Source organism: Bicyclus anynana, chromosome 15 (genome assembly GCF_947172395.1).
Source record: "Bicyclus anynana chromosome 15, ilBicAnyn1.1, whole genome shotgun sequence".
Lineage (NCBI taxonomy): Eukaryota > Metazoa > Arthropoda > Insecta > Lepidoptera > Nymphalidae > Bicyclus > Bicyclus anynana.
Window position 1 is genome coordinate 10137957 of NC_069097.1, and position 27484 is coordinate 10165440.

At 38.2% G+C, this 27484-nt stretch overlaps 1 protein-coding gene across 3 annotated transcripts; it reads left to right on the plus strand.

Annotated features, from left to right (window-relative positions):
• Positions 1 to 820: 820 nt before the first annotated feature.
• Positions 821 to 27128, plus strand: LOC112043146 (probable helicase senataxin). 3 transcript variants are annotated; one of them, XM_052885973.1, is made up of 16 exons: positions 878 to 1254; positions 3737 to 5096; positions 5782 to 6979; positions 7464 to 7627; positions 8529 to 8663; positions 9975 to 10213; positions 11197 to 11305; positions 12304 to 12465; positions 13023 to 13171; positions 14205 to 14324; positions 15762 to 15877; positions 16797 to 16941; positions 18861 to 19101; positions 20563 to 20722; positions 21206 to 21389; positions 23384 to 27128. In XM_052885973.1, the coding sequence occupies exons 1-16, from the start codon at positions 1036 to 1038 to the stop codon at positions 23522 to 23524; spliced, it is 4842 nt and encodes a 1613-aa protein (XP_052741933.1). In that variant the 5' UTR covers positions 878 to 1035; the 3' UTR covers positions 23525 to 27128. The 3 variants fall into 3 exon arrangements, with proteins under 3 accessions (XP_023934202.2, XP_023934203.2, XP_052741933.1); XM_024078434.2 differs by lacking the exons at positions 18861 to 19101; positions 20563 to 20722; positions 21206 to 21389; positions 23384 to 27128 and adding an exon at positions 821 to 871 and having other exon boundaries at positions 1052 to 1254; positions 16797 to 17016; XM_024078435.2 differs by lacking the exons at positions 18861 to 19101; positions 20563 to 20722; positions 21206 to 21389; positions 23384 to 27128 and having other exon boundaries at positions 842 to 922; positions 1052 to 1254; positions 16797 to 17016.
• Positions 27129 to 27484: the final 356 nt, after the last annotated feature.

Consider the following 27484-nt stretch of genomic DNA (forward strand, 5'->3'; position numbering starts at 1 on the left):
TGAATAGGTGAATTCAATTAACATATTAAGAATGATTTTATGTTTGGTTTGATAAAACAAACAACAGAAAAAAGTTTGTGTCAACTGAAATTTCAAAAGTGACAAAGTCTATTGGAAACGGAAATAAAAATGTCAGAATTCTATCGAATTAGAACAGACTGGTAGGTACTAATTTTTTTTCCTTGAAATGATGACAAAATACTCAGATTAAGAGTCAAAGGCAAAATAAGATCATAAACAATACGTTGTACATAGAGGAATAATTATGGTACGATCTTCCAAAAAATAAAGTTGGCAGCACTGTTCTGTTTTAGTTGAAACGTGCTTTTCAGCTCTGTGCTTTTCAGTATTTGTACTCTGTGCAGGGTTCCCAACTTAGGGGTTTTCCCCCCAGATTTAGGGGGCAAATAAGTGAAATGGGATTTTTTTAGGGTTCTGAAATTTTTAGGGGTATTTTCAGGGATATTTTGCCTCTTTAATATTTTTAAATTGATGATAATTTTAATATTTCTTTCTTGACCTAGCGACTTAAAACGATATATAATATTATATTCTACAACCACTCTGAGGCAACTGGCGGCAATTTACATCGAATAAAAAAAATTGTTAAATTTATTCATTGTCAACATTTATGATTTCAAAAAACATGAATCTTCAGATAAAGACGTAATATTTTGTCTGTATTAATATAGACTTTTGAAACATATTATTTCTAAATTATTATGAATTTATATTTTTAGGGGGACAACTCAATAATTAAGGCGATTTTAGGAGTTTTTGACACAAACTTTAGGGATAAATATTTTGGAGAGTTGGTAACACTGACTCTGTGCGTGCTTATTGACAACATGAAAAGTAATAATCTGTGGAGGTATTAATTAAAAAGAGCGGTTTACGTTTAATTTCTTTTTCATAATATTTTGTAAGAATTCTTGGCTATTTAAATATTTAAATAACATGAAATAAATGAAAAAGCTATGTTTGTGATAAAAAGTGTTGGTACTGCACATTCCATCTAATGAAGGAGTAAATTATATGCTATTCTCTTTAGGCTCAACGATGGCTAAATGGAAGTTATCCCGGCAATTATTTGGAAATTGTAACAACGAAAAGGTCTTAATATTCACTGAAGGAGATAAAATCACATTCGGCAGAGGATTGGACAATGATGTAACACTACCGAGTATCGTCATATCCAGAAACCACTGTTTATTAGACTTTAGAAAAGACGAAGTATCCATCACCGATCTAAAGGTTGTTGATTGAGCATTTTCTTAATAATAACAATGTAATGTAGCAATGTAACTAAACTTTACGTATCCAGGAGAGGCATTTATTTCCGAAGAGTCACCATTGTATAATCTTTATTATATTTACAGTCAAAATCTGAAGGAAAAAGGACAACTCTACTCATATTTTTAGTCTTAAAAACCGGTAATGTTTTCGAAGTCATTTAATATTTTTTATGAAGTGATATTATTCAATGTGTAGGTACAAATAAATCCATCCAGATATTATATTCATCTATGAAATTAAATTATTCAGCTCAACATTGTTTTGATATGTCTTCGTCTTGTGTACAATATGTATATGCAGGTCTTGACTTTATGACATGCATGTTGTTTATTTCTAAGAATTAATTTCAAAAGACCTGAAACTTTTACAATAATAGCCAATAACCATTTTATACCGAGCCTCAAATTACTTTACAATAAAGCTGAGCTGATCTATCTATATTCTTCAAGGGGTTGCTGTATCACATTGACCCCTTTCAATCTATTGTGATCTTCACTGACTAGATTTCCCTCCAATACTGGTTGCCACTAGGTACAGTTACAGTGTTTCCTCTGCCTTTAGGCAGAGCATGCACAAATCTGTGTCCAGAGCTTAAGGTTGAACATCCGTCTACTAAGCCTACAGTGTCCAGTCAGTGCCCGCACTAAGATACATACTGAATGCTATAGTTGTGTTCTTATTGAAGGGTTGTACCAGTGCTTCGGAGTGATTAATTCCTGGAAGTTTTCTCTAGCTAATGGTTGTGTCATAGTAACAATAGGTTAACTGAGTAAGTTTGGACAGGCATTTAGGTATACCACAAAAAGGCTCAGGTCCTATCTGTGGTATCCTAGCCCCTAGTTTTGCAAGTTGGTCTGCTATTTCGTTGCCAACTATTCCTGCATGCCCTGGAACCCAACAAAGGATCTTCTTGTTTCCTGGGCCTTTTCCACACTTAACCACTAAGGGTTGGCTGTTGTTATTCGGTCCATTTGGTGCTGTTCCCTGCTGGAGTCACACCAGCTAACTGAGCTCACTCCAGAAGCTTAGCAGGCCACGCAGGTCACCAAACACCTCATGGAGTGTTGCTGCTGAGCCTGTGCAGAGAATGTGTGCTGCGCGTTTTTCAGTTACACCTCTGCACCTATATTACATGAGTACTGTTTATAAACAAACCAATTCAAAATGAAGAAAGGCTGTAGTATAGGCAGTCTTCATCCTCCATGCATACTTTGCACAGAGGATTGTCTGCCCTATTGTTGTGTTCCGCAACAAAGGAGCAGAAGGATTTCCAGTAGTTTTCAACAAGCCTAAAGGTAATAACCTCAGCGGACAAGGCTGAATGAGCCGCTTAGCTGTCAGAGTGTATATAATAAATTGTTCTGTTAACATAGCATTTTGCAGCAAGGATTCTGCACAAACAATACTGGTATGCACCTCTGCCTGGAAGTTGGAGGTATAAGTGCCAGGTTTCGGTGTATGTTCAACCTGAGCTTATCTCCATAGGTTCCACATTTTTTGCCTGACTTGGAGCTATCAGTGTAGCACTTTAGCCACCTGTCCTGTTTGTGAATCTTAACAGTGTACCTTTGAAAGTAGTAGTTTGGGGTCATAGTATCTGATGACATCCCCAAAACTGGAAAGCAGTCACCTATTTCTGGCATTTCACTCCGTACATGCCCACTATTGCCACAATTTCCAAGTAAAGAAAGTTTTTCGAGTTTGTGTTTGTTGGTGAATAGATCAATTACTGTTTTGCCTACATTCAAAATCAAGTTTTTTTTTTACACCATCATCTTCTTCAATGGTGTTATGTGCTTTCTGTATCAGGTACGAAAGAGTGTATGGCAGTTTCCTCTGCCTCTGCTCAGTGATTACCAGGTCATCTGCATATCCCTGAGAATAAGTGCGTTCAGCCATCTAACAAAAATTAGCACTTAAAATTTTCTAGTAGAAGATATAGTATCTGCCCTAAACCGCAGACTGAAATAGCTTAACTATAAGGGTTCCTTGTTGACTATGGAATACAAAAGGCAATGTAATGACTCCATCCAGACAGGAGACCAGAGTAGGTGGTGCAAATTAAAATACAACTGTATGTGCTTGGAAAGCCTTGCTATTCAACATCTGTTAATACTTGATACACAGTCAAACATTGCCACCCTAAGAATGACAACCCGATATAGTACAAAGTAGTGGGTCTAAGTCCTAAATCTCACTTCTATAAGGAAGATTACAATAGACCAATAATAATTGAAAACAAAACTTGAATTAGTGAATAGTATTATTAAATGGATACAATTTAATTGTTTTGTGTTTGAACAATTTATGCATAATCATCATTGCCTTATTTTATACACACTGCCAAAAATATGTATGTATTTAAGGAAAAATGGATGGAGGAAAATGATAAAGTTAGTTTAAGTGTCTGGATGTTTACTAAAAGAGTTTTTCATTACAGAGTTCAAATGGTATCTATATTGGACTAAAAAGAATACCAGCAAATGTGCCATATGTATGTACTGAAAAAGATCTCATTGGTTTTGGATGGACTGTTGGAGCTCCACTTGCAAAAGTCAAAGATGAAGAGAAATATCTTTTTAAATTAGAAAAATGCACTACATCTATCACAGACAGATTAAAATTTCAGGATGATGTTTTACATGATATAGAAGAAAAAATTTCATCCCTTGATAAAATAAAAACCAGTCCCAAAACAAATGAACTGTCACCTGTAATCAGGCCAAGGTTGCAATTAAAACGGAAATTACAACTTAAGTTTGAAAATGATGAAGTATTAGATCCAAATTTAAAACAGATCCGTGATGATGTTATTAACATTGTATCAGACAGTGACAATGAAACAAATACAAGAGAAGAAAGTGCTGCAAAAAAAATCAAGTTGGAAACAGTAATAGAAGAAGATAAATCTATAACAACTATTAAGCATGAAAATGAAGATTTTGGGTATGAAGCATTTAATGTCAAACAGGAGTATTTTGGTTACAATGATGAAGCTATAGAAATAACCAGTGACAGTGACAGTGAATCAGAACATTGGATAAGAAGGCTGTCTCAAAATTCACCAGGCAAAGCATTGAAAAGTGTTGTAAAAGAAAGATTAACAGAAACACAACCTGAAGATGGCTCTTATAGTCAACTAGATGATGTATTTGAAATTGATGATGAAGTGTTTGAAATTAGACATGATGATGAGGACGAGGATATTGATTATTTAGATGATTTAATTATGATTCCGCCAGAACCACCAGCTGACCATCCTTGTATTGAAGAAAATTCTGATGTACTACCTACAGAAATACAGCCTATAACTATAGGAAAACCTAACACAGAACTGAAAAGTATAAGTGATTCTAATAATTTAAAAGACATTACAAAAACAGCTGTACCACATTCTATACTGAATAATTTTCACACTGAGAAAAATTCTACCAAAGAACTGGAAAATACCTTTTGTCCTATTTCATTGGATATAATAGATGGGAGTAGTTCTAATAATGACCATACCAACACTACAGAAAATATTCTTAAAACGGCTGTACCACATTGTATATTGAATAATATTCAAACTGAATTAAAAACGACAAAAAAATTGGAAAAAACCCTTTGTCCCATTGCATTGAATATGAAAGATGGGAGTAGTCCAAATAATGACCATACCAATATTAATCAAAATCTTCTTAAATCTGTGACTCCTTTACAACAAAACATTAGTACAACAAAAAAGACACAAATGATAGAACCACTCAACAAAACAACCACAAAAAAATCCAAATCTTCTAAGAAGGATTCACCAAAATGTAAGTTTATTATTCCAATTTCTTTCAATATCGTAATGTATCTCATTACGCACATGTACCGTCATGTAAAGATAAATTCACATGTGCCGTAATGTAATATAAAACCTTTTTCATACGTCTAATAACGAACGGTACTTTTTAAAATCTTAGCAAAGAGTTTTTATGTCAGAAAAGTACTCAACATTTTATGAATAAAATTAACTTTGTGAGATAAAATATAATAAAAAAACATTTTATTCTTTAAGTTTAATAATTTTGACAATAAATGTCAACCATTTATCTAAATCAGAAAAACAAAAATATTAATTTACTTTATAATTAATACTGGCTGTTGTTGGTGCATTTGTCTAAAAAAAAGCAATCGCTGGTGTGCGCACTTCGTTATCTGTGCAAAAATGACCACTTAAAAAAAGTGTCAACTAAGCCTATTGAAGTTTTTGAAGTAAAACCTGTTTACGCTTTTGAGAGTTGAGATAAAGAAGTACTTCAGTTGTGTAGTTTAAAGCACACTTGTTTTATTTATAAACACTTGTACTTCATAGGTATGTTGATTGTGTACTAACACGCCACTGGCCTGCACTTCATAGATACCAATTTTGCAATTCATACAATTTGTAAGTATAATAGTGTCTACTCCAGTTAAAAACCTTGTGTACTCATATTTTTCCCTTATTTACATTTCCAGATAAATCTAAATCTTCCCATAAGTCAGACAAAGCAAAAAAAGAATCTTCATCACCTAAAAGAAAAATAACAGACTCACAAAAGGAAGAGCGAAAGAAAAAACTCAAGCAGATAGCTTGTAAAGATAAAGATAAAGATATTGAGGAATCCAGTAAAGATACAACAAATAACGCACCTAAGACTGTAGTTAATGCAAAAATAACTACAGTAAATCGGGGAGCTTTTCTTAGTGATGTTAATCAAGCTACTATCAAACCTACAAAAAGAAAAACAAGTCCACAGAAAGAAAAAGATATAAACGATGTAGAATTACAAACTAAGAATGAAAAAAAAATAAAGACTTCAAAATCCACCAGTAAAAGTAAACGTGAGAAGGTTACTTCAAATGAATCAGAAAAAACTAATGGGAAATGTGAGCAAAAATCTCCGTCGTCAAAATCTACCAGTAAAGATAAACGTGAGAAGGTTACTTCAGATGAATCAGAAAAAACTAATGGGAAATGTGAGCAAAAATCTCCGTCGTCAAAATCCACCAGTAAAGATAAACGTGAAAAGGTTACTTCAGATGAATCGAAAAAATCTAATGCAAGATGTGAGCAAAAAGCTCCAGCGTCGTCCAAACGTGATAAGATTATTTCAGATGAATCCAAAAAAACAAGTGTGAGATGTGAGCAAAAAGCTCCCTCAAAATCCACGAAGAAAGATAAACGTGAGAAGGTCATTTCAGATGAATTGGAAAAACCTAAAGAGCAGAAAGCCCCCGTCGTTAAGTTCGACGCTAAGCGAGATACATTAAGAGGGGTCGATTCAGATAGCAGAATACCTTTCAAAAGTCTGAAGCCACTGACTGAAAGTGAAGAATCCTGTTTAGGTAAACCTGTGTCTATAGTAGGACCGCTACCACCCAAAAAGCCAAAGAAGAGTGTCAGATTCTCTATTGCTCCACCTACTGTATTTGAATTTCAGATTGAACCTGGAAATAAAATGAAGAAAACAAGTTCTGTGAAAACAACATTAGTAGATGTACACAAGAAGCAAATGTATTCATTGGAAAAGATAACACTAATCACAATCCTTCGCTGGAACCCTCATTGGCTTCTTGAACAAAAAAATATAGCTGCTCCTCCTCCAATATTAAGTCATAAAAATGAACCTATGACTGTGTGCCAATCCTTTAATAGTCATAAAGATTATGTCCGGTAAGGGTTGCTTTAATTTGCTGTTTTGAGTCTTTTCTTTTGTAAGGAATATTTGGCATATCTTTTATAATTTCCCCTCCAACTATTTGAGAAAGACTGCTAGGAGTGGGTACGACAATAGACCAACGGGGCGGGGTTCGAACCACCACCCCTCGGTGATGAGTCTCCAGCACTCTTACCGTTGAGCTATTGAGGGTATAAAACTATTTGAATAATCCCTATTATGCATTGCGATCATCTCATGAGCTGCTGGTACGTAAAAATGCCTTATGTTTTACTAGCTGACGCCGTGCGTTTTCACCCGCGTTGTTCCCGATCCCGTAGGAATACGGGGATAATATATAGCCTATATCCTTCCTCGATAAGTGGGCTATCTAACACTGAAAGAATTTTTCAAATCGGACCAGTAGTTCCTGAGATTAAACCAAACAAACAAACTCTTTAGCTTTATAATATAAGTATAGATGACTTTTTTTAATTACAGAGTAATTGGAGACTTGCTACTTATGGAAATTTGGGAATGTATCACACAAGCATTCAATCGGCCGTCTAATAATCATATAGAGTTACAATTTCGAATTGAATCGTGTCCATTGGAACCACCCGCTCAAGATAGACACATTAATTTATCAAATATGGTCGTTAACTGTAAGTACGATAACATTCAATAGTGATTTGTAAAGATAAAGATACTTATATCAAGAACATTTAAGCTTAGATGGTTTACGTACTGTAATATAGAACATTATTAAAGTGTGGTAAGCTGAAAATTACAGCCGAGGCGATATTGCAGGCAGCAGGGGCTGTAATTAATAAAGCGCACGTATGTCATGCGACATTTTATAACACATTTGCGAGGAAACACACTTTCTGAAAATAAATTTGCATCTTTGCCTGTTTTCCGTATGATGACATTTTGACGCGCTTGTCATTTTTACACAGATAGTGCAAATGCACCAAAAACAAACAGTATTATACATAAAGTAAATTAATATAATTTGTGTTTCTGTTATAGACAAATGGTTGTCATTTATTGTCAAAAATATTAAAATTAAAGTGTTGAATGTTTATTTATTATATTGTATCTCGCAAAGTTAATTTTATTCATGAAATTTAGAGCACTTCTGTTAGGGTTCCGAACATACTGTTATTGTCAGGTATAGGTTCTTATGACAGGAAAAATTTTAAAAAATTGCGCGGAAAATTAGAAAAAGTGGCAGGGTATTTGAGGGCAAAGTAGTTGAATGTTTACATCGAGTTAAAAGTCGGGGGCGTCCGCTAGAATAAATATACTATGTATGTAAAAGTTGAAAGCTTTTGGGTAGTAAAACTAAACATTGAAGACGGATCGAAGAGATGGATCTTTTTTTTTAATTTGTTCACTCTTATGGCAGGTTAGAGCAGGAGAAGCCTCTTCACAATACGCGCCATCTTTTAATGCCTTCTATAACCGACTTCTTAAGTTCTTTTAAGCTTTTCGCTATAAGATATTGAATAGATATTTCAGAACAAAAATAGTTGACTAAATACAAAAAAATATTATTTTCAGTATCATTGCCGACGTCTGAAATGAAGCATTTACCAAGAATCGGAGATATATTAACACTGGATTTTGGTCCTGAAAACGCTAGAACTAGCAGATTCGTCTATGTACACAATTTGAGACATCTACCATCACCTCCAAGTAAGTCTTTTGTTTTTTTTTTTTATTTTTATTCTTTACAAGATAGCGGTTGACTACAATCTCACCTGATGGTAAGTGATGATGCAATCTAAGATGGAAGCAGGCTAACTTCTTAGGAGAAGGATAAAAACCCACACCCCTTTCGATTTCTACACAACGTCATACCGAAATCCTAAATCGCTAGGCGAGTTGACGTCAGTGTAGGGGTAGGGTAGAATTTGGGTAGGGGTAGTTTTGGTAGGTAAGGTTAGGGTAGAGTGGGAGTAGGAAAGGGTAGGTGTAGGGAATATAGGTATAGGATAGGGGTAGTGAATGAGTCAAAACTAAGGTTGACCGGGTCCGCTAGTATACCATTTTATTTATTTAATAAATAAAATGGTATACTAGTATACCATAATATTATAAAGAGAAAAGATTTGATTGTTTGTTTGTATGTATTTAAAAGGCTCCGAAATTACTAAACCGATTTGAAATAATCTTTCTATGTTGGAAAGCTACACTATCTTTGAGTGCTATAAAATAAAAAAGGGATCCTTCCTAATACTCGAATAATGTAACGCAAGGTGTAAAAAATTACCTATTTAGATGTAGAGATCAGGTTGGAAAGGGGTAGGGCATGAGTCAAAGCGAAGCTTAACCGGGTTCGCTAGTCTACTATTGTAGGAGCTAGAAGGTAATCTCTGGATCTACTGAACCAATTTTGAAAATCCTTTTACCTCTAGAAACTCACGCTTTTATTACTGGAACGTCACGCACAAGCAAATCGCTTAGATAGCCGCAACACAAAGGAGGAACAAACATACACACAAACCTTCGCCTTTATAATATTAGTGTGATAGTATAAAATCTTTTTAACATAAAAATTAAACCGACTTCAAAATCACAACACTAAAAAACGAAAAATAACATCGTAAGACAACTTTCTGATCACTTTGAATGTGGTGCCAAGCCAGTGACGTATTAATTAAAGCTGTTTCTGAAAAAACCACTGTAAAGAAATGTCTTTAGATCCTAACACTTTATCGGCTTAAGTTAATGCATCACCCTGTTGGCACCGCCTTCAAAGTGATCAGAAGGTAGCATATACGATGTTATTTTTCGATTTTTAGTTTTGTGATTTTGAAGTTAGTGTAATTTTTATGTTTAAAAGATTTTATTTTTCTGTTTTTAGTGTGTGAACGAAAGGGAAGTTTTGTTATTTTCATTTCAACACAGAACTACTGAACCGATTTTGATGAAAATTAAATGGCACCAATCTGGAAGTATACTTTTTCATAAAAAAGAAATGTAATGGTAATATTTTGTTTCCAGACAACATCAATTCGTTCTATAGCATATCGCTGAATGCAACATACACAGAGAAAATGAAATGTCTAAAGCCCGGAGAACTAGTCATCGGCCGTTCTTTGGCATGTATAAAGAATGAATTGTTTTTGTTTGAAGCGATCGAATACTTGGCTGACTCCCCTCTGTGTAGAGCCATTTTGTGTCCACAACCTGAACAGTATTCCAGAACTGAACTCTACGATAATATCAATTTAAATTCACAGGTAATTTGTGTTTTTGACAACAAATGCAGATTTTTTTTAAGTGTATAGATAATTAAGAAAAAACATAAGAAAAAAAACATCGTTTATCCAATCGGCCTAAGATATCTCGACCCAGAAATATCGCAGTCACTTCGATTGAAATGGCACTAAAGAGATGGGACTGGGGCAGTGCCGCTATTGGTCGACATTTGTCTATTTCTCTTCACGAGATTATATTGTTGACGCATGCTAATACTACTGGACTACTGGTGGTGATAAGTTATAGGTATTAAATAAAGAGTCAGGCTGATATTAATTGGTTTTCAATTTGATAGTAATAGTACATTATGATATAAGTGCGGTAAGTTGAAAATTACAGCCCAGGCGATATTGCAGCTCGAGCCAAAGGCGAGAGCTATAGTAAGGAAGCAAAGGCTGTAATTATCAAAGCGCACATATGTCACACGACGTTTTATAACACATTTCCGAGGAATCACACTTTGAACACACTTTTTGAAAGTGAATTTGCATCTTTGCCTGTTTTCCATATGATGACATTTTGATACGCTTGTCATTTTTGCACAGATAACGAAGTGCGCACACCAGCTTTTGTTTTGTTAGACAAATGCATTAAAAACAGCCAGTATTACTCATAAAGTAAATTAATATTTTTGTGTTTCTGATACAGATAAATGGTTGACATTTATTGTAAAAAAATTTAAAATTAAGAGTTAAATGTTTTTTCATTATATTTTATCTCACAAAGTTAATTTTATTCATAGAATATTGAGTAGATACTTTTCTTTTTTATATTACATTACGGCACATGTGCAAAATGAGATACATTACGATATTGAAATTGGTAAAATAAGCGATACGTTACGAGCAAATGTGTTATAAAATAATAAAATGAAATATTTTTAGATTTTGTGGAATAAAATCTTTTTGACCTTTAACTTTTAAATAATTAAATATAAATCCATGATCATTGTGACAAATTGCAGTGGACGATGGATTTGAACCCGAGTCAAAAGCTGGCAGTCAAGAACTCTGTGAGCGCAGCGCTCGGGGATAGGCCCGCCATTCAGATGGTGCAGGGACCGCCTGGCACAGGTATGCTATGGTGTCCGCCCCATTAGTGCTTTGCGTCCAATGATTAATTTTATACTAGAGGTGGCCCGCGACTTGGTCCGCGTGGAATTCAGTTTTTCGCAAATCAAATTCCGGGATGAAAAGTAGCCTATGTGTTAATCCAGAGTAAAATCTAATTCCATTCCAAATTTCAGCCAAATTGCTTCAGTAGTCCCAGCGTAAAAGAGGAACAGACATACTTACACACTTTCACACTTACACACAATCTTTCACCTTTATAATATTAGTGTGATTATTCTTAGCACAGAGTTAGGGTAGTTAGTTATCGATCAAATACTTAGTTATTTAAAACTACTTACATATAGGTCTCATAATTATCAGCCTATTTCAACGACTCCTTAAAGGAGAGAGGATATGGAGTTTAGACTCACCACACACAACCATATAAGAGGAACCAACATACTTACACACTTATACACTGTGTGTGTAAGTGATGAAAGTTACACACTTACAGTTACACTTACATACAAACTTTCGCCTTTATAATATTAGTGTAAAGTGTGATAGTATGATGTGATGTGATGTGACTATAGATATGTTTGCTTTGAGGCATTTGGCGACCTGGGCGGCCTGCTAACCTTCTGGATCGATCTCGGCTGGCTGGAGTGACTCTACTGGGGACCAGTACCTAATAGACCGACGTACAACGGACAACCCTCAGTGGCCAAGTGCGGAAAAACCCCAGGAAAAAAGAAAAAGAAGATGTTACGTGCTTACAAAATCACTGCAAAAAGTGATCCAATTTTAGCGACTCCACTGAGCTTACATATAATGTAAGTCCATGTGAACCTCGTCAGAGGTTTCAACGGATTGATGGACAAGAGAAAAAGCAGGGAGAAGAAATTGCGATAGCGAAGCTTCAGTGCGACGACGGACAGTGTTCTATGAAAAACCTGTATTGTGTGAATTATATTGTATTTTGTATAACACTAATTGAAACAATTTTTTTTCTGTTAAAGGCAAGTCGTCGGTTATTTGCGCCATAGTAATGACATATTTGTTCGATCTTTCGGGCAAGAAACGTCAAAACACCGGCAAGATCCTCATATGTGCCACAAGCAATGCCGCCGTAGACGAACTGGTCATCAGGCTGCTCAAAATCAGACAAAACCTGCCAAAATGTAAATATATATTTTTACATCTTATAATGTCTTATAATAAGCATTTAAGTGACTAGTTTTTTACCTGATTGCCGAATAATAAAGCACGTTAACGTAAACAGACAGAATAAAAATATGAGACGTAGACAAAGAGAGTAATGAAAAAATAATATAAATCTGTAACTCTGAAACTGAAAGACTTTCCATACAAACTTTCAACCCCTTTTTCACGCCTTTCTCTTTTTATTTTAGGGCAAAATCATCCTATGTTCTGCTCCAAGGTCCCAGTTATCATAATACCAAAATTCATCTTGATTGATTCAACCGTTTAGCCGTGAAAAAGTAACAGACAGACTTACTTTGCATTTTTAATATTAAGTTTGGAAGTATGGAGTCAGTTACAATTTTTCGCAACACATTTAGCATCTTACTCCCCAAGTCCAGCGTACGCAAAGATGTTTTGTTTCAAATATACTGTGCCCCGTATTTTGACCAACATTTTTTTTAATTCTTGTAAGAATTGAGATACGTAACCATAAAAGTAAACAAAATTTACATGTAATGGTGATATTCTTTAGCGGAGCGGTTCCGTATGGTGCGCGTGGGGCGGCTGGAGGCTATGCACGAGCAGGCGGCCGACGTCAGCTCGCAGCGCCTCGCGCAGAGGGGTGCGTTGGACGCGGGGCGCGGGCATCCCGACGGGGTCAACTCATTAGCTAGCGAGGAGGTATGCACGAGCAGGCGACTAACAACATATATCTATTGGTGTTAAATATTTTCGATGTGGCTTCCACGCGAATGGATCAGGGGCCCATCAACTGATCAGAGTGGGTAGCCGGGCATTCGTAATACGTCGTTACATCGCGAAACGAAAGCCTCCAAAGAATTGGTGAGATAGGCAATACTTACGGTCGAAGTGTCATAAGTTGACCTGGGTTGGTTGACCAAAGCTGACGGGCGATATGAATGTGTAATGTGTCTTGTGTAGGTCGAGAATTGTGTACTTCAATATTTTTACCCGTATGCAGGCCACAGCGATCCTCTGCCCGCCACTATCGCAACCGCAATTTTATCGTCCACTACAACGGCAAAAGTTACTTAGTTGTCCAAATTCACACGCGCTTATCTTCGTCGTGTAGTTACCCACAATGTTGCCCGCTCAATTTTCAAAGTTCGCGGCGTCAACAACCCCCTCACAAACAACAGACAAATTTTTTTTTTTGGATTTGGGTGCGATGCATCTCCGTAGTTGATACTCTAAGAGCGCTGTGCTCATATTTATTTGATACGCAGATTATGAAACAAACAGTAATAGTTATTAATTGAGTTCCGCCAAAACAACTTGGTAATTCGATTATTATATCGAATCATACCGCATCATTGACTATCCAACATTGACCTCTTATAGTAAAAGGACACACAATCATGTAGAAAATTTCACTTAAAAACTTGCCAATTTGGCTTTGACAGTTTTAGAATTATTGGAAAAGAAAATATACCTAATTAAAATATAGTCCAATATAAAAAAAAATCTCAAATTCAGAGCAAATTCAACACTAAGGATTGAGTTTAAGGTTGAATTTACAAATGCGATTACTTGAATTGAGTGCCAAGAAGTTGTGTTTGGCACTCATTGAGTGGGGACGTTTTTTGATCGCTGATTGTACATCCACTTTTTAATAGGAGATTGATGCTATAATCAAAATATGCTTGAATCGTTTAGGAGCTTTAATTTTGTTATATGCAGTGTTTGCTTTCAGATTTGTCGCTTAGAAGCGAAAGTGAACATGTGGAGAGAAGCCATGCGAGACGCGAAGGAGCCGGAGCGAGTCGCCTACTGCCAGGGCCGTATCAGTGATATCAAAAACAGGCTTAATCTAGTACGTAAATCTATTGAAATATTAAGAAATAGTAGTCTGAGACGAATTTGCGTTACGTCACGCGTCTCCTTGACAACCGATAAACAAACTTTTTTCATAATTCGTATTTTTTTTTATTCTTTACAAGTTAGCCCTTGACTACAATCTCACCTGATAGTAAGTGATGATGCAGTCTAAGATGGAAGCGGGCTTACTTGTTAGCAGGAGGATGTAAATCCACACTCCTTTCGGTTTCTACACGACATCGTACCGGAACGTTAAACGGCTTAGCGGCACGTCTTTGTCTGTAGGGTGGTAACTAGCCACGGCTGAAGCCTCCCACCAACCAGACCTGAACCAATTTAGAAAACCTCAATGGTCCAGCCGGGGATCGAACCCAGGACCTCCGTCATGAACGTCATGACCTGCGCCACGGAGGCCGTCAAAATTAAACATTAACAATTACGTAAATTAATATAATAATCAATAATTACCAATGAAAAATACTTATCTTATTTCTTTGGGTTTTATGAACAGTTTTTAAAATATTTGTCTTTTTGTTTTTTTTAATAATATTGAAATACTACTGATACTGATGCGACGGTTCGTGTCGTAATGACTCGAGAATGTATTACTTTTTGAATTTCGTATTTGGAGCGGCTACGACACCGTCAAGTTCCATACGCTCCATCTGTGTATTATTGATTAATCTGTGGTCAAACTGTTGGTTATATCGAAGGACCGTAATATTATATATATGTTGCTGGTTCAGGGGTTGCGTCCTATACCTATAGTTGTGATGAAATCTGCAATTACCAAAAATTGACTCACCCAGTGACCGACAGAAAAACAGCTTCACTGACGGCGGGATCCCTTTATATGCACGGCAAAAAACATCAAAGTTTATGTTTTCACGGAAAACAGCGGTAAATGAGTTCTCGAATTCTAACACGCTGAGGCGGTTCCGAACCGGCTAGCATTCAGAATAAAAATTGATTTCGTCACTAGGTCGATGGTGGCGACGCGTGCGTCCATTAATATTGGCGGCATTGGCGAAACTAACAGAAATCAAAACAACTACAGATTAATAATTATCGAACACAAACTCAGACCAATTATAGAAGGACCTGTATCGCACTCATAGTCACGAACAAAATTGTCTGTCATTTTCTGAAGAAAACGAGCTTAGATTTGGTATATATCTTATACTAAACTAGAAGTTTTTACCCGTTTTTTACACAATTACACAAAAAGGTTACGGAGCTCCTTAACCGACGAACACGATTACAACTATTTAACATCGATACTATAGAGACAGTTTTTATAATCGCATTAGATCGTTGATCATATACTTTGACAGAAAAGTAACGTCTAGCGAGGCAGGTCCTATACAATAATTGGTCTGAGAACACAAACTAAACAATTGGTTAACAACCAAGCAAAAAATGTCTCTTCCAGCTGCGAAGTAAGAGCAGTTCCAGCGAGCGTCTGGTGCAGGCGGAGCGGCGTTGCATCGAGCGCGCGGACGTCGTCGTCACCACGCTGGCCAGCTCGCACAACTTCAAGATGAAAGGGTAAACAGTAAACACTAAATATGACTAATATTCCCATTCCCCTCCAACTAGTCGGATATGAGTCAAGTGTAGGCAAGTGGATCACGAGTTGCGAACAAGTCTCAACTCGCAAGTGCAGTGAGTGTTGTGTGGATTGTTATGATTTTGTGTCCACTTGCGCCCGTCGCCGCCGCCGCCTACAGAAGTTATGGAGCCTATAGGACTGTTGTGATTACACTAAGATTATGATTCATCATATCCAGTTGTAATGACATTCACACTGTAATTTACTGCCTCGGTGAACCGCGTTTTACATAATGATAAAAATCAGGCGCATTTGGTAACATTCATTTTAAGTTTTCGACTTTACTTATGATGATAAGTGACAACATAACCTAACGTTTCAAAAGTGCTATTAAACTAATCCTACTTGAAATAAATGATTTTTAAATTTGAATTGAATTGAAGATTAACGAATATCAATTGCTTCCTTTTCGTTCCTTTGAGTTTTCTCATATTTTTTACCACCGCTAGTGTTAGAGGACCTACACAAAAAACCTATTACAATTATTTAAGTTTAAGTAAAATATAGATAGATGAGCTATTGAGGGTATAAATTAATTATTAAATAATTAGTTATATGTTATCATATTACTTTTGGTCAAGATCTTTCTTCACATAAACATCTTAGACGGTAAAGCTATAACTGGGAATATTTTTATATTTTCGAATTTAAATTATTTATCAGTTGGATGATATTATAAACCAGTTCTTACGGAAAGTTACCAACGTAACAACAGAGACAAGTATTGACTCTGTTGTCATCTAATCGTAAGTGTGACGGTACAGTCTACGTTGGTAACTTTCCGTAAGATCTTTTAAGTATAAATTAATTAATCGTCAAGGTACTTTTTGTACATGAATTATTATTAATTTCCAGTCTAAAAGGCAACATAGCGCTGTGCATAGTGGACGAGGCGGGGCAGGCGATCGAGCCCGAGACGCTGATCCCGCTCACGCTCGGCGTGGCGCGCCTCACGCTCGTCGGCGACCCGCAGCAGCTGCCGGGGTACATCTGCTCGCAGGTGTGTACTAGCACTGTGCAGTGGACGAGGCGGGGCAGGCGATCGAGCCCGAGACGCTGATCCCGCTCACGCTCGGCGTGACGCACCTCACGCTCGTCGGCGACCCGCAGCAGCTGCCGGGGTACATCTGCTCGCAGGTGTGTACTAGCACTGTGCAGTGGACGAGGCGGGGCAGGCGATCGAGCCCGAGACGCTGATCCCGCTCACGCTCGGCGTGACGCGCCTCACGCTCGTCGGCGACCCGCAGCAGCTGCCGGGGTACATCTGCTCGCAGGTGTGTACTAGCACTGTGCAGTGGACGAGGCGGGGCAGGCGATCGAGCCCGAGACGCTGATCCCGCTCACGCTCGGCGTGACGCGCCTCACGCTCGTCGGCGACCCGCAGCAGCTGCCGGGGTACATCTGCTCGCAGGTGTGTTCTAGCACTGTGCAGTGGACGAGGCGGGGCAGGCGATCGAGCCCGAGACGCTGATCCCGCTCACGCTCGGCGTGGCGCGCCTCACGCTCGTCGGCGACCCGCAGCAGCTGCCGGGGTACATCTGCTCGCAGGTGTGTACTAGCACTGTGCAGTGGACGAGGCGGGGCAGGCGATCGAGCCCGAGACGCTGATCCCGCTCACGCTCGGCGTGACGCGCCTCACGCTCGTCGGCGACCCGCAGCAGCTGCCGGGGTACATCTGCTCGCAGGTGTGTACTAGCACTGTGCAGTGGACGAGGCGGGGCAGGCGATCGAGCCCGAGACGCTGATCCCGCTCACGCTCGGCGTGACGCGCCTCACGCTCGTCGGCGACCCGCAGCAGCTGCCGGGGTAAATCTGCTCGCAGGTACTAGCGCTGTGGATTAAAGGGAACATCAAGGGATTTTAGATTGATTTTGAAATCTTATAAATATTTTTTTACAAACATCCCGACAACCTTTGTTTTTATATATTAATTAAATTAGTTAATATTTTCCTGAATTTCTCATAAAAATATAACGTGGAATAGAACTAAATTCCACTTCTGATTTTCAGAGGTATACTTATTCACACGGGCTGATATTGAATACTGCGCACTGCTATCGTAGTATGTCTCGATTAGGTTCTACGATATACGTCAGGGATGGCAAATACACAAAGTAACATCACCGAATCGATAACTTAACTTACAACTACAGGTCTACCCTCTAATTACACTTGATCAAGTACAGCGCTGATACTATCAGATGTAAACCAGGATTAACTATAGTATGGCAAGGAGTCAGCTACCAGCGAATGTCGGACTTGTAAGCGATCCAGTTGGGTTAAAGACGTTCGCTCGTGTTGGCTCCCAGCCAAGTAACTAACAATGCAAAGAGCTTACTACTAGTATTAACTTACCACAGAATCACTACCGAACCGTCTCGAATTAACACAAGTGTTCAACTGGATAAACCTAAGAACTACCGCGTCTCGCTTTCTCCGAGATCGTCAACTGACAGATGTCCACAGACAAACAACTGACAGATAAATAAATAAATAAATATACTTAAACAATACACATCACTATCTAGCCCCAAAGTAAGCATACAGAGTAGCTTGTGTTATGGGTGCTAAGATAGTTGATATTATAATATTAGTATACAATTATATACTACATATAAATACTTATATAATGTATAAATACACACAGACACTGGAAAACACTCATGCTCATCACACAAATATTTACCAGTTGTGGGAATCGAACCCACAGCCGTGAATGCAGAATGCAGAAATGCAGAAAACTACCCACTGCCCACGCGGCCGTCGCTACGTTTCTGACAGATGTCCACAGACAAACAACTGACAGATACGTTTCTAAAAGATATCGTTATTAAATTAGTTACTCGTAATTAATGTAAGATTATTATTATCTAACTCTCCGACAAATATATTAAAACTTGGTCATCAACCTCATCGCAGCGAGCCAAGGAGCACGGTCTCGGCGGCAGCCTGTTCTTGCGGCTGGAGCAGTGCTCGGAGCAGTGGTCGCCGCCGGCGGCCGTGCTGCTGGACCAGCAGTACCGCATGCACGACGCCATCGCGCAGTACCCCAGCCGCGCGTTCTACGGCGGGCGCGTGCAGTCCGTGCCGCCGCCGCGCACGCTGCTCGACGGCCCGCCCTACCTCGTGCTCGGCATCGCGAGCGGAGACAAAGGACAAGGTGCGTCTCCTGTTATCTATACTTATAATAAACTAGCTGACGCCGCGCGGTTTCACCCGCGTGGTTTCACCCGCGTGGTTCCCGTTCCAGTAGGAATACGGGGATAATATATAGCTTATATTATTTTTTTTCTCTTCCACAATGGTTGTCTGGAAGAGATCGCGCTTTAGCGATAAGACCGCCATTTGTACATTAGTTTCTAAGTGTTATTATAAGTAATTGTTTATTTTTGTTTTAATGTACAATAAAGTATATTTCTTCTTTCTTCTTCTTATAGCCTTCCTCGATAAATGGGACACTAAAATTATTTTTCAAATCGAACCTGTAGTTCCTGTGATTAGCGCGTTCAATCAAACAAACAAACTCTTCAGTTTTATAATATTAGTATAGATCTGTAGAGTAGTGAATTTTGTACATGAAATATATTTCCAAAATAACTATCAGGGGGTGTTTAGTGATCGATACTGATACCAAAAATGCAATCAGTAAAATTGGTACTTGGTGGTATTGAAAATTATTCTTCATACTCCTGGGCAGATACATCACGCTACGATCGACTAATGTTTTGCTAAACTGCTTGGAGTCCATTCCAAAACAGTCAGCAGTCATTCCAAACATTCCACGTTAGGTGGGAGAAATTGGAGTTTTGGAAACCGATTTCGGAATACAAAGTAAGCCCTACTGATATTTGCTAAACTGTTTCGAATCACAATCCCTAACCCTATTTGAAAAACAGTGGAATTTTGTACACTGATTTCGAGTAACAAAGAATATCTTACTGATATTTGCTGAACTGGTTCTAATCACATTTTACTCAAAAGTATAATTTTGGTAGTACTGTTGGATTTCGGAATACACTTATTACTAGAAAAATGTTGAATGTGTAAGTGGAAGGACATAAGAGGAGAGGAAGGCCAAAGATGAGATGGTTGGGTTGTGTGAAAGAGGACATGTGTGTAAAAGGAGTGGATGATGAGTTGACGAGTAATAGAGACGAATGGAAAAGATTGCCATATTTTTCCGACCCCACTTAAGTGGGATAAGGGTAAGGAGATGATGTTGGATTTCGAAATACAAAGAAAGACTTTGCTGCGGGAGATGCTGCGCTCGCTGCTGGCGCCGTACGTTGCTATCTATACAGGATGTCCTGTAATCTAAATATATATGTTACCGTTAATTTGTAAAATACGTTACTTTATAATCTCACTCGTGATATTATAATCTGCCGTCATATTGTAAACTAAAAATACTGATTACAATTAAACAGGTAAGATTGTAGTAGAAAGAGGACATGTGTGTAAAAAGAGTGGTTGATGAGTTGACGAGTAATAGAGACGAATGGAAAAGATTGACATATTTTTCCGACCCCACTTAAGTGGGATAAGGGTAAGGAGATGATGTTGGATTTCGGAATACAAAGAAAGACTTTCTGTACTAGTGAGATTATTTTTTTTTTGTCAGGAGCTTCCGGCGCGAACGAGACTGAAGCGTGGGGCGTGGCCCGACTGGCGGCGGCGCTGGCGCGGCGCACGCGCCCGCTGCAGCTGTCGCTCGCCGTCATCACGCCGTACAACGCGCACCGCGACCTGCTGCGGGAGATGCTGCGCTCGCTGCTGGCGCCGTACGTTGCTACCTATACAGGGTGTCCCGTAATCTAAATATATATGTTACCGTTAGTTTATAATCTCACTCGTTATATTATAATCTGCCGTCATATTGTGAACTAAAAATACTGATTACAATTTAACATGTTATGTGCAGTTTGATCCAATTTGAAATTTAGGATAGTTTACATCTCAATTTATAGTCGCAATATTATTTTATTGCAAAATTATTATCTACCAGCTCGAAACTATTATAACAGATGGCTATAGCAGGAGAAAACATAATCCGTGTGTAGATGGCGCTGTTCCAAAATTCCAAGAAAATTACTTGTTTACTACGCGGTGTGACTGATACATTTCTGTTTTTCACACCACTTGTTTAAGAGAGTAAGAGGCAATATAGTTTAGTAATTTACAAAACATTGCTTTAATTTGAAATAGTGAATACATGTTTTCAATATCAATGGTGCTAAATTAGGTTGCGAACTCGCTGTTCACAGGTCGGAGGCGCGCATAGAGGTGAACACGGTGGACAGCTTCCAGGGACAGGAGCGGGACGTGGTGCTGGTGTCTGTGGCGCGCAGCCACGGCGCCGGCTTCCTCACGGACGCGGGCCGCATGAACGTGATGCTGACGCGCGCGCGCCACAAGCTGCTCGTGTGCCTCAACCCGATGGCCTTCACCGTGAGTCAGCCGCCGCTAGCTGTCTATCTATCTATACAGGAGCTCACGGACGCGGGCCGCATGAACGTGATGCTGACGCGCGCGCGCCACAAGCTGCTCGTGTGCCTCAACCCGATGGCCTTCACCGTGAGTCAGCCGCCGCTAGCTGTCTATCTATCTATACAGGAGCTCACGGACGCGGGCCGCATGAACGTGATGCTGACGCGCGCGCGCCACAAGCTGCTCGTGTGCCTCAACCCGATGGCCTTCACCGTGAGTCAGCCGCCGCTAGCTGTCTATCTATCTATACAGGAGCTCACGGACGCGGGCCGCATGAACGTGATGCTGACGCGCGCGCGCCACAAGCTGCTCGTGTGCCTCAACCCGATGGCCTTCACCGTGAGTCAGCCGCCGCTAGCTGTCTATCTATCTATACAGGAGCTCACGGACGCGGGCCGCATGAACGTGATGCTGACGCGCGCGCGCCACAAGCTGCTCGTGTGCCTCAACCCGATGGCCTTCACCGTGAGTCAGCCGCCGCTAGCTGTCTATCTATCTATACAGGAGCTCACGGACGCGGGCCGCATGAACGTGATGCTGACGCGCGCGCGCCACAAGCTGCTCGTGTGCCTCAACCCGATGGCCTTCACCGTGAGTCAGCCGCCGCTAGCTGTCTATCTATCTATACAGGAGCTCACGGACGCGGGCCGCATGAACGTGATGCTGACGCGCGCGCGCCACAAGCTGCTCGTGTGCCTCAACCCGATGGCCTTCACCGTGAGTCAGCCGCCGCTAGCTGTCTATCTATCTATACAGGAGCTCACGGACGCGGGCCGCATGAACGTGATGCTGACGCGCGCGCGCCACAAGCTGCTCGTGTGCCTCAACCCGATGGCCTTCACCGTGAGTCAGCCGCCGCTAGCTGTCTATCTATCTATACAGGAGCTCACGGACGCGGGCCGCATGAACGTGATGCTGACGCGCGCGCGCCACAAGCTGCTCGTGTGCCTCAACCCGATGGCCTTCACCGTGAGTCAGCCGCCGCTAGCTGTCTATCTATCTATACAGGAGCTCACGGACGCGGGCCGCATGAACGTGATGCTGACGCGCGCGCGCCACAAGCTGCTCGTGTGCCTCAACCCGATGGCCTTCACCGTGAGTCAGCCGCCGCTAGCTGTCTATCTATCTATACAGGAGCTCACGGACGCGGGCCGCATGAACGTGATGCTGACGCGCGCGCGCCACAAGCTGCTCGTGTGCCTCAACCCGATGGCCTTCACCGTGAGTCAGCCGCCGCTAGCTGTCTATCTATCTATACAGGAGCTCACGGACGCGGGCCGCATGAACTTGATGCTGACGCGCGCGCGCCACAAGCTAGGCCTCATATTAGAAAGGCTAAGTCACTGAGTGGGCGATGGAGCGCGTGAATCTCGAAGTATCCTTGCCTGATTGAACTACAAATAAGGAGATTCGCTGGCGAACCCAAATTACCGACAAACCTGAAGTAGCACAATACCGAAGCACCTGAATTATACATGTCACCGTTAAATTGTGAAATCACAATGATTGATGATGATAGTTTATAATCTCACTCATGATATTATAATCTGCCGTCATATTGTGAACTGAAAAAGTTCGTGTTAAGTTTTAAGATTGCAATTTAACGGTTTCACTTCCGAATAGATTATAATATACCGAAAAATAACACGTTAATTTTGCAATCAGTATTTCAAGTTCACAATATGACGGTAGATTATAATATCACGAGTGAGATTATAAACTGACGTATTTTACAATCTAACGGTGACATACACATTGCCGGTAACATATACATTATCGCGTCACTTTATAAGAGCGTTTTATTCATCCTTTGTCTATACAAACTTTTGCACTGACGCGTGCATTAGAACATCATTTAGGTATCGAAAAAAGTTTCACAGTTAAAGCCACTAGTATAGAATGTAAATCTGATTATGGATGTAGAAGTACAAAAAATCCTTTCTTTTTTTTTTCAGAAAAATTTTCAATGGCAAACACTAATCGATGATGCTCGTCAGAGAAAGCTGTATAGAACACTCCCGAATAAATTCTGCCAGCCAATATCTTCCAGTGCCATATCTTCCGACAATATTTTGAGCTATGTATTGAACCAATAATTAATTAATTAATCAGTAATGCCTGAGTATATTTTAAGTTTATATTGTATTTGTAAAATTTCTATACGATATTTATGCATTTTTAAGGTTCTTAAGGAGCCCTTATAGTTTCGCCATGTCCGTCTGTCCTTCGATATAACTCAGAGACTATCAGTTCTAAAATACTATTGAATATAAAATATTAAAATAAACTTGTTATTTAATATGAGAATGTACATTAAAAACGCAGACAAAGTCGTAAAATGAAATCTCGATAAATAACTTAAGTGGGAATTAATTAAATTTGTGTATTAATAATGTGTTATGTGTCATAACCCTAGACCCTAGATTCTCACATATTTTAAAGACCTATCCAATGGATAAGTCTTTAAAATGTGCGAGAATTAATTATATATAATTTAAACAGTTAGTTGATACAAAGTTCAGTTCCATTTGTACATATTAAGGTTAAGTGTTAATTTAATCTATGGTAACAATATCTACAATTCTATATCGGCATTTGTAAACGGAACGGAAATTAAAAAATTCCTGCCCAAACTCTCATAAATAACAAATACTCAGAGGCACAGTTATCCACCCACTTTTTCGCGTCATATTAAAGTGGGCGGATTATTGTTCTGATCTCGTTGATCATACAGCCTGAGATTTTCGATATTTTTTGAAGACTTATGATTGATTTATTTGTTCGTTTTCTTGTTTGTTAAGATTGTTGGTAACAGAAAAAAATAATACTGGTAGTGAAAAAAATGTATTTTTCTTTATGAAACATACTTTTATTAAGCCAATTATTTAACTAGATACTTCATATTATCATCTCCATATACTTTTATACGGGGGGTATAAAAGTATATGACCTGGGTTTTCTGGGCCGGTGGACATTCCCCTTTGATATAAAACACTTTTCATCCATTAAACAGATGGGTGAAGGTCGTTTCTAATACGGATCTTAGACTATAAGAAGAGTTATTTAAAGTACGGAACTCTCGGTGGGCGACTCCAACTCGTATTGGTCCTGTTTTTGTCATACGAAAGAGCTTTACCTAGATGTACTAGTGTGTAGTTCGTAGTGATTTTTCAATGTTAATTGATTTAAACGTTTCAATAATAATAATAATAATAATATCCCAGTAAAATGATTATCCACCCAACACATTCTACAAAAAAAAAAAAATGTAATCGAAACATATTTTTCATCTCACTTACACGGAAAAGTTTCTTTTGATCAGCGAAGTCGGCAAAAGAAACTATTCTGTGTAAAAAGTAGTTTCTAGTTAGAGTGAGATTTAAAATAATACTTTCCACACGGCTGCTAGTGTATATACCTCCCATTCCGTTGGATATCTCGTGACGCTCAGGATTCTTTTAAACTCCTCGCGTTGCTCGTGTTAAAACTTAGAATCCTTCGTTTGCTCGCTGTTCTACGCGAATTCGCAGCAAATATTGTGCAGCCTAAACAAATATTAACTTAAAATAGGTATTGTATCATATTATACAATATTTTAAGTCAATATTTGTATATGTATATAATACAAAAATTGTTTTAGGTACTTTGGAGTACTAAAATATATTCATAATAGTCGGTAATATCCTATTTTACTGTATGAAATGTGATTTATGTTAAGGTGCATAAACTAATAGCACATAATTATAGAATAAGCAAACCAATTTGATGCTAGGACATTATAAATAAGCAATGGTTTGTCACCATTGAGTCAATTCTTGTATACCTTTTTTAATACTTTATTAAATAAAAATAACTTGCTAGGCATATAAATCATCATGTCTGGCGTGTTTTTGTAAACGCAGAAATTCAGATAAATCCAATAAAAATAAAATGGCCAGTAAAAATGCCATTTTTTCAAGTAATACGTCAGAAATAGTTTTAATTTCAAGTTTACGTTATGTTAAGGAAATATATAATAAAAGGACGCACAACCACGTAGAAAATATCACTTTGAATTATTGGTAAAGAAAATTAAACCTAAAGGCCTTTAAATATAGTCCAATATTCAATAAAATACCAAATTCAGAGCAAATTCAACCTTAAGGATTAAGTTTAAGGTTGAATTTGCAAATGCGACTACTTGAAGAGTGCCAAGAAGTTGTGTTTGGCACTCATTGAGTGGGGACGTTTTTGGTCGCTGATTGTGCATCCACTTTTGAATTCCACTCAGACCAATTATAGAAGGACCTGAATCACACTCATAGTCACGAGCAAAATTGTCTGTCATTTTCTGAGGAAAACGAGCTTCGATTTGGTATATATCTTATTCTAAACTAAAAGTTCTTGCCCGTATTCACCATTCAACTACACAAAAAAAAATTACAGAGCTCTTTAATTGACGAACACGATTACAACTATTTAACATCGATTCTATAGAGACAGTTTTTATAATCGCATTAGATCGTTGATCATATACTTTGACAGAATAGTAACGTCTAGCGAGGCAGGTCCTGTACAATAATTGGTCTGAGGGTCCCGGGCGTCTAATGTCTAAGTGCAGATTTAATTTTTCGTTAAACACACAAATGCTCTGGCTGCATGGTACCTACATACCTTCTAAAGGTACCCAGTTCCAAAATTAACAGATTTGATTTTTTATTTTTTATTACATTTAACAAATACATTTAGTAAATGTATTTGTAGCCTTTCTCTTTGTCCAATATAACCATATTCTACAATTTTCATAGCACAAATTGCTTAAATTAATTATTATAGATCGATTTTCCCATGTAAATATACCCAGTTGTCTGAATTCTCAATATAGTATTACTTTATAAACCGAATTAACTTGTAAAGCAATGGATATTGTGACGTAGGTATTTGTTTAGGTCAAATATACATTCTAACTCATCTCCTTTTTTCATAATTTACAATTTTTGGTGGATTTTACATTGTACTTATGAATTTTAATATCCGACTACGTTAGAATGGGGGTATTTTTTGTAGCCCTAATGTATTATAAAATGTCATTTTGGAACTATATTCAAGATTTTCCTTTGACAGGTCAAATCAAAAACGTTATATTTTAAGGTTACTCTTGTGATAATATTATTAAGAAATTGATACAACTTTGGAGTAGATAGATATTTTCATAAATTTTAATCTATGTATATTAATATACTCTTATATTAATTTACATTCGATTAAAATTTAAACATTAATTTGGCTAATGCAAGTAGACTGAAATCGACAGGCAAATTAAAAACAAAATGAAGGGCGTTCCCAAAACAATAGTGCAAATAATAATAACTCAAGTTGCAATTTTTTTTTTTTAAATAATGTTATTTACGTTTTTTAAATAAAGATTACTAGATATTTTTTTTCGCCGGACGATTTCAGTCTACTTTCATTAGCCAAACTCTAATTCTAATCACTAAGTTTTAAGTTAATTTTTTTAACATAAATTGGTGTTATTAATTAATGCAGTAACTTTCATTCTTTCACAGTATGTTATATTGATTGGTCATTTTTGTATTTCATACAATTACTGTTGTTATTAAGTAATTACTTACATATTGAAAAATGACAATATTCGTGTAGTTGTAACTTTATGTTACTGATGTAATTGTACTTATTGATTAAAGTGTCGATTATATTAAATACCTATGTTTTGTTTTGGTCCCTACCTCGTCGTACTTTCGAAAAAATAAATACGATCAAGATATAATTCAAAATCACGCGATTCGCTAATTTAAAAGGTTTACTTACTTTGCCATTATAATGATGTACCCGCATTTTTTAATGCATATTTTTAGCAGACTCGAGACGAAGTGGATTACAAAAAAAGGAAAACCAATGTTTGTCAGGATAACGAACCAAACAGTAACCAAAATAAGACGTATACGTATCGGAGTGGCAGAAAATGACCTTAAGTGAAGTCTCGCACTTGTGAACGTTGTGTTTAGGGTTAAAGGATCCTTTGACTGTACAGAACACACCCCTTTTCCACTAAAGTA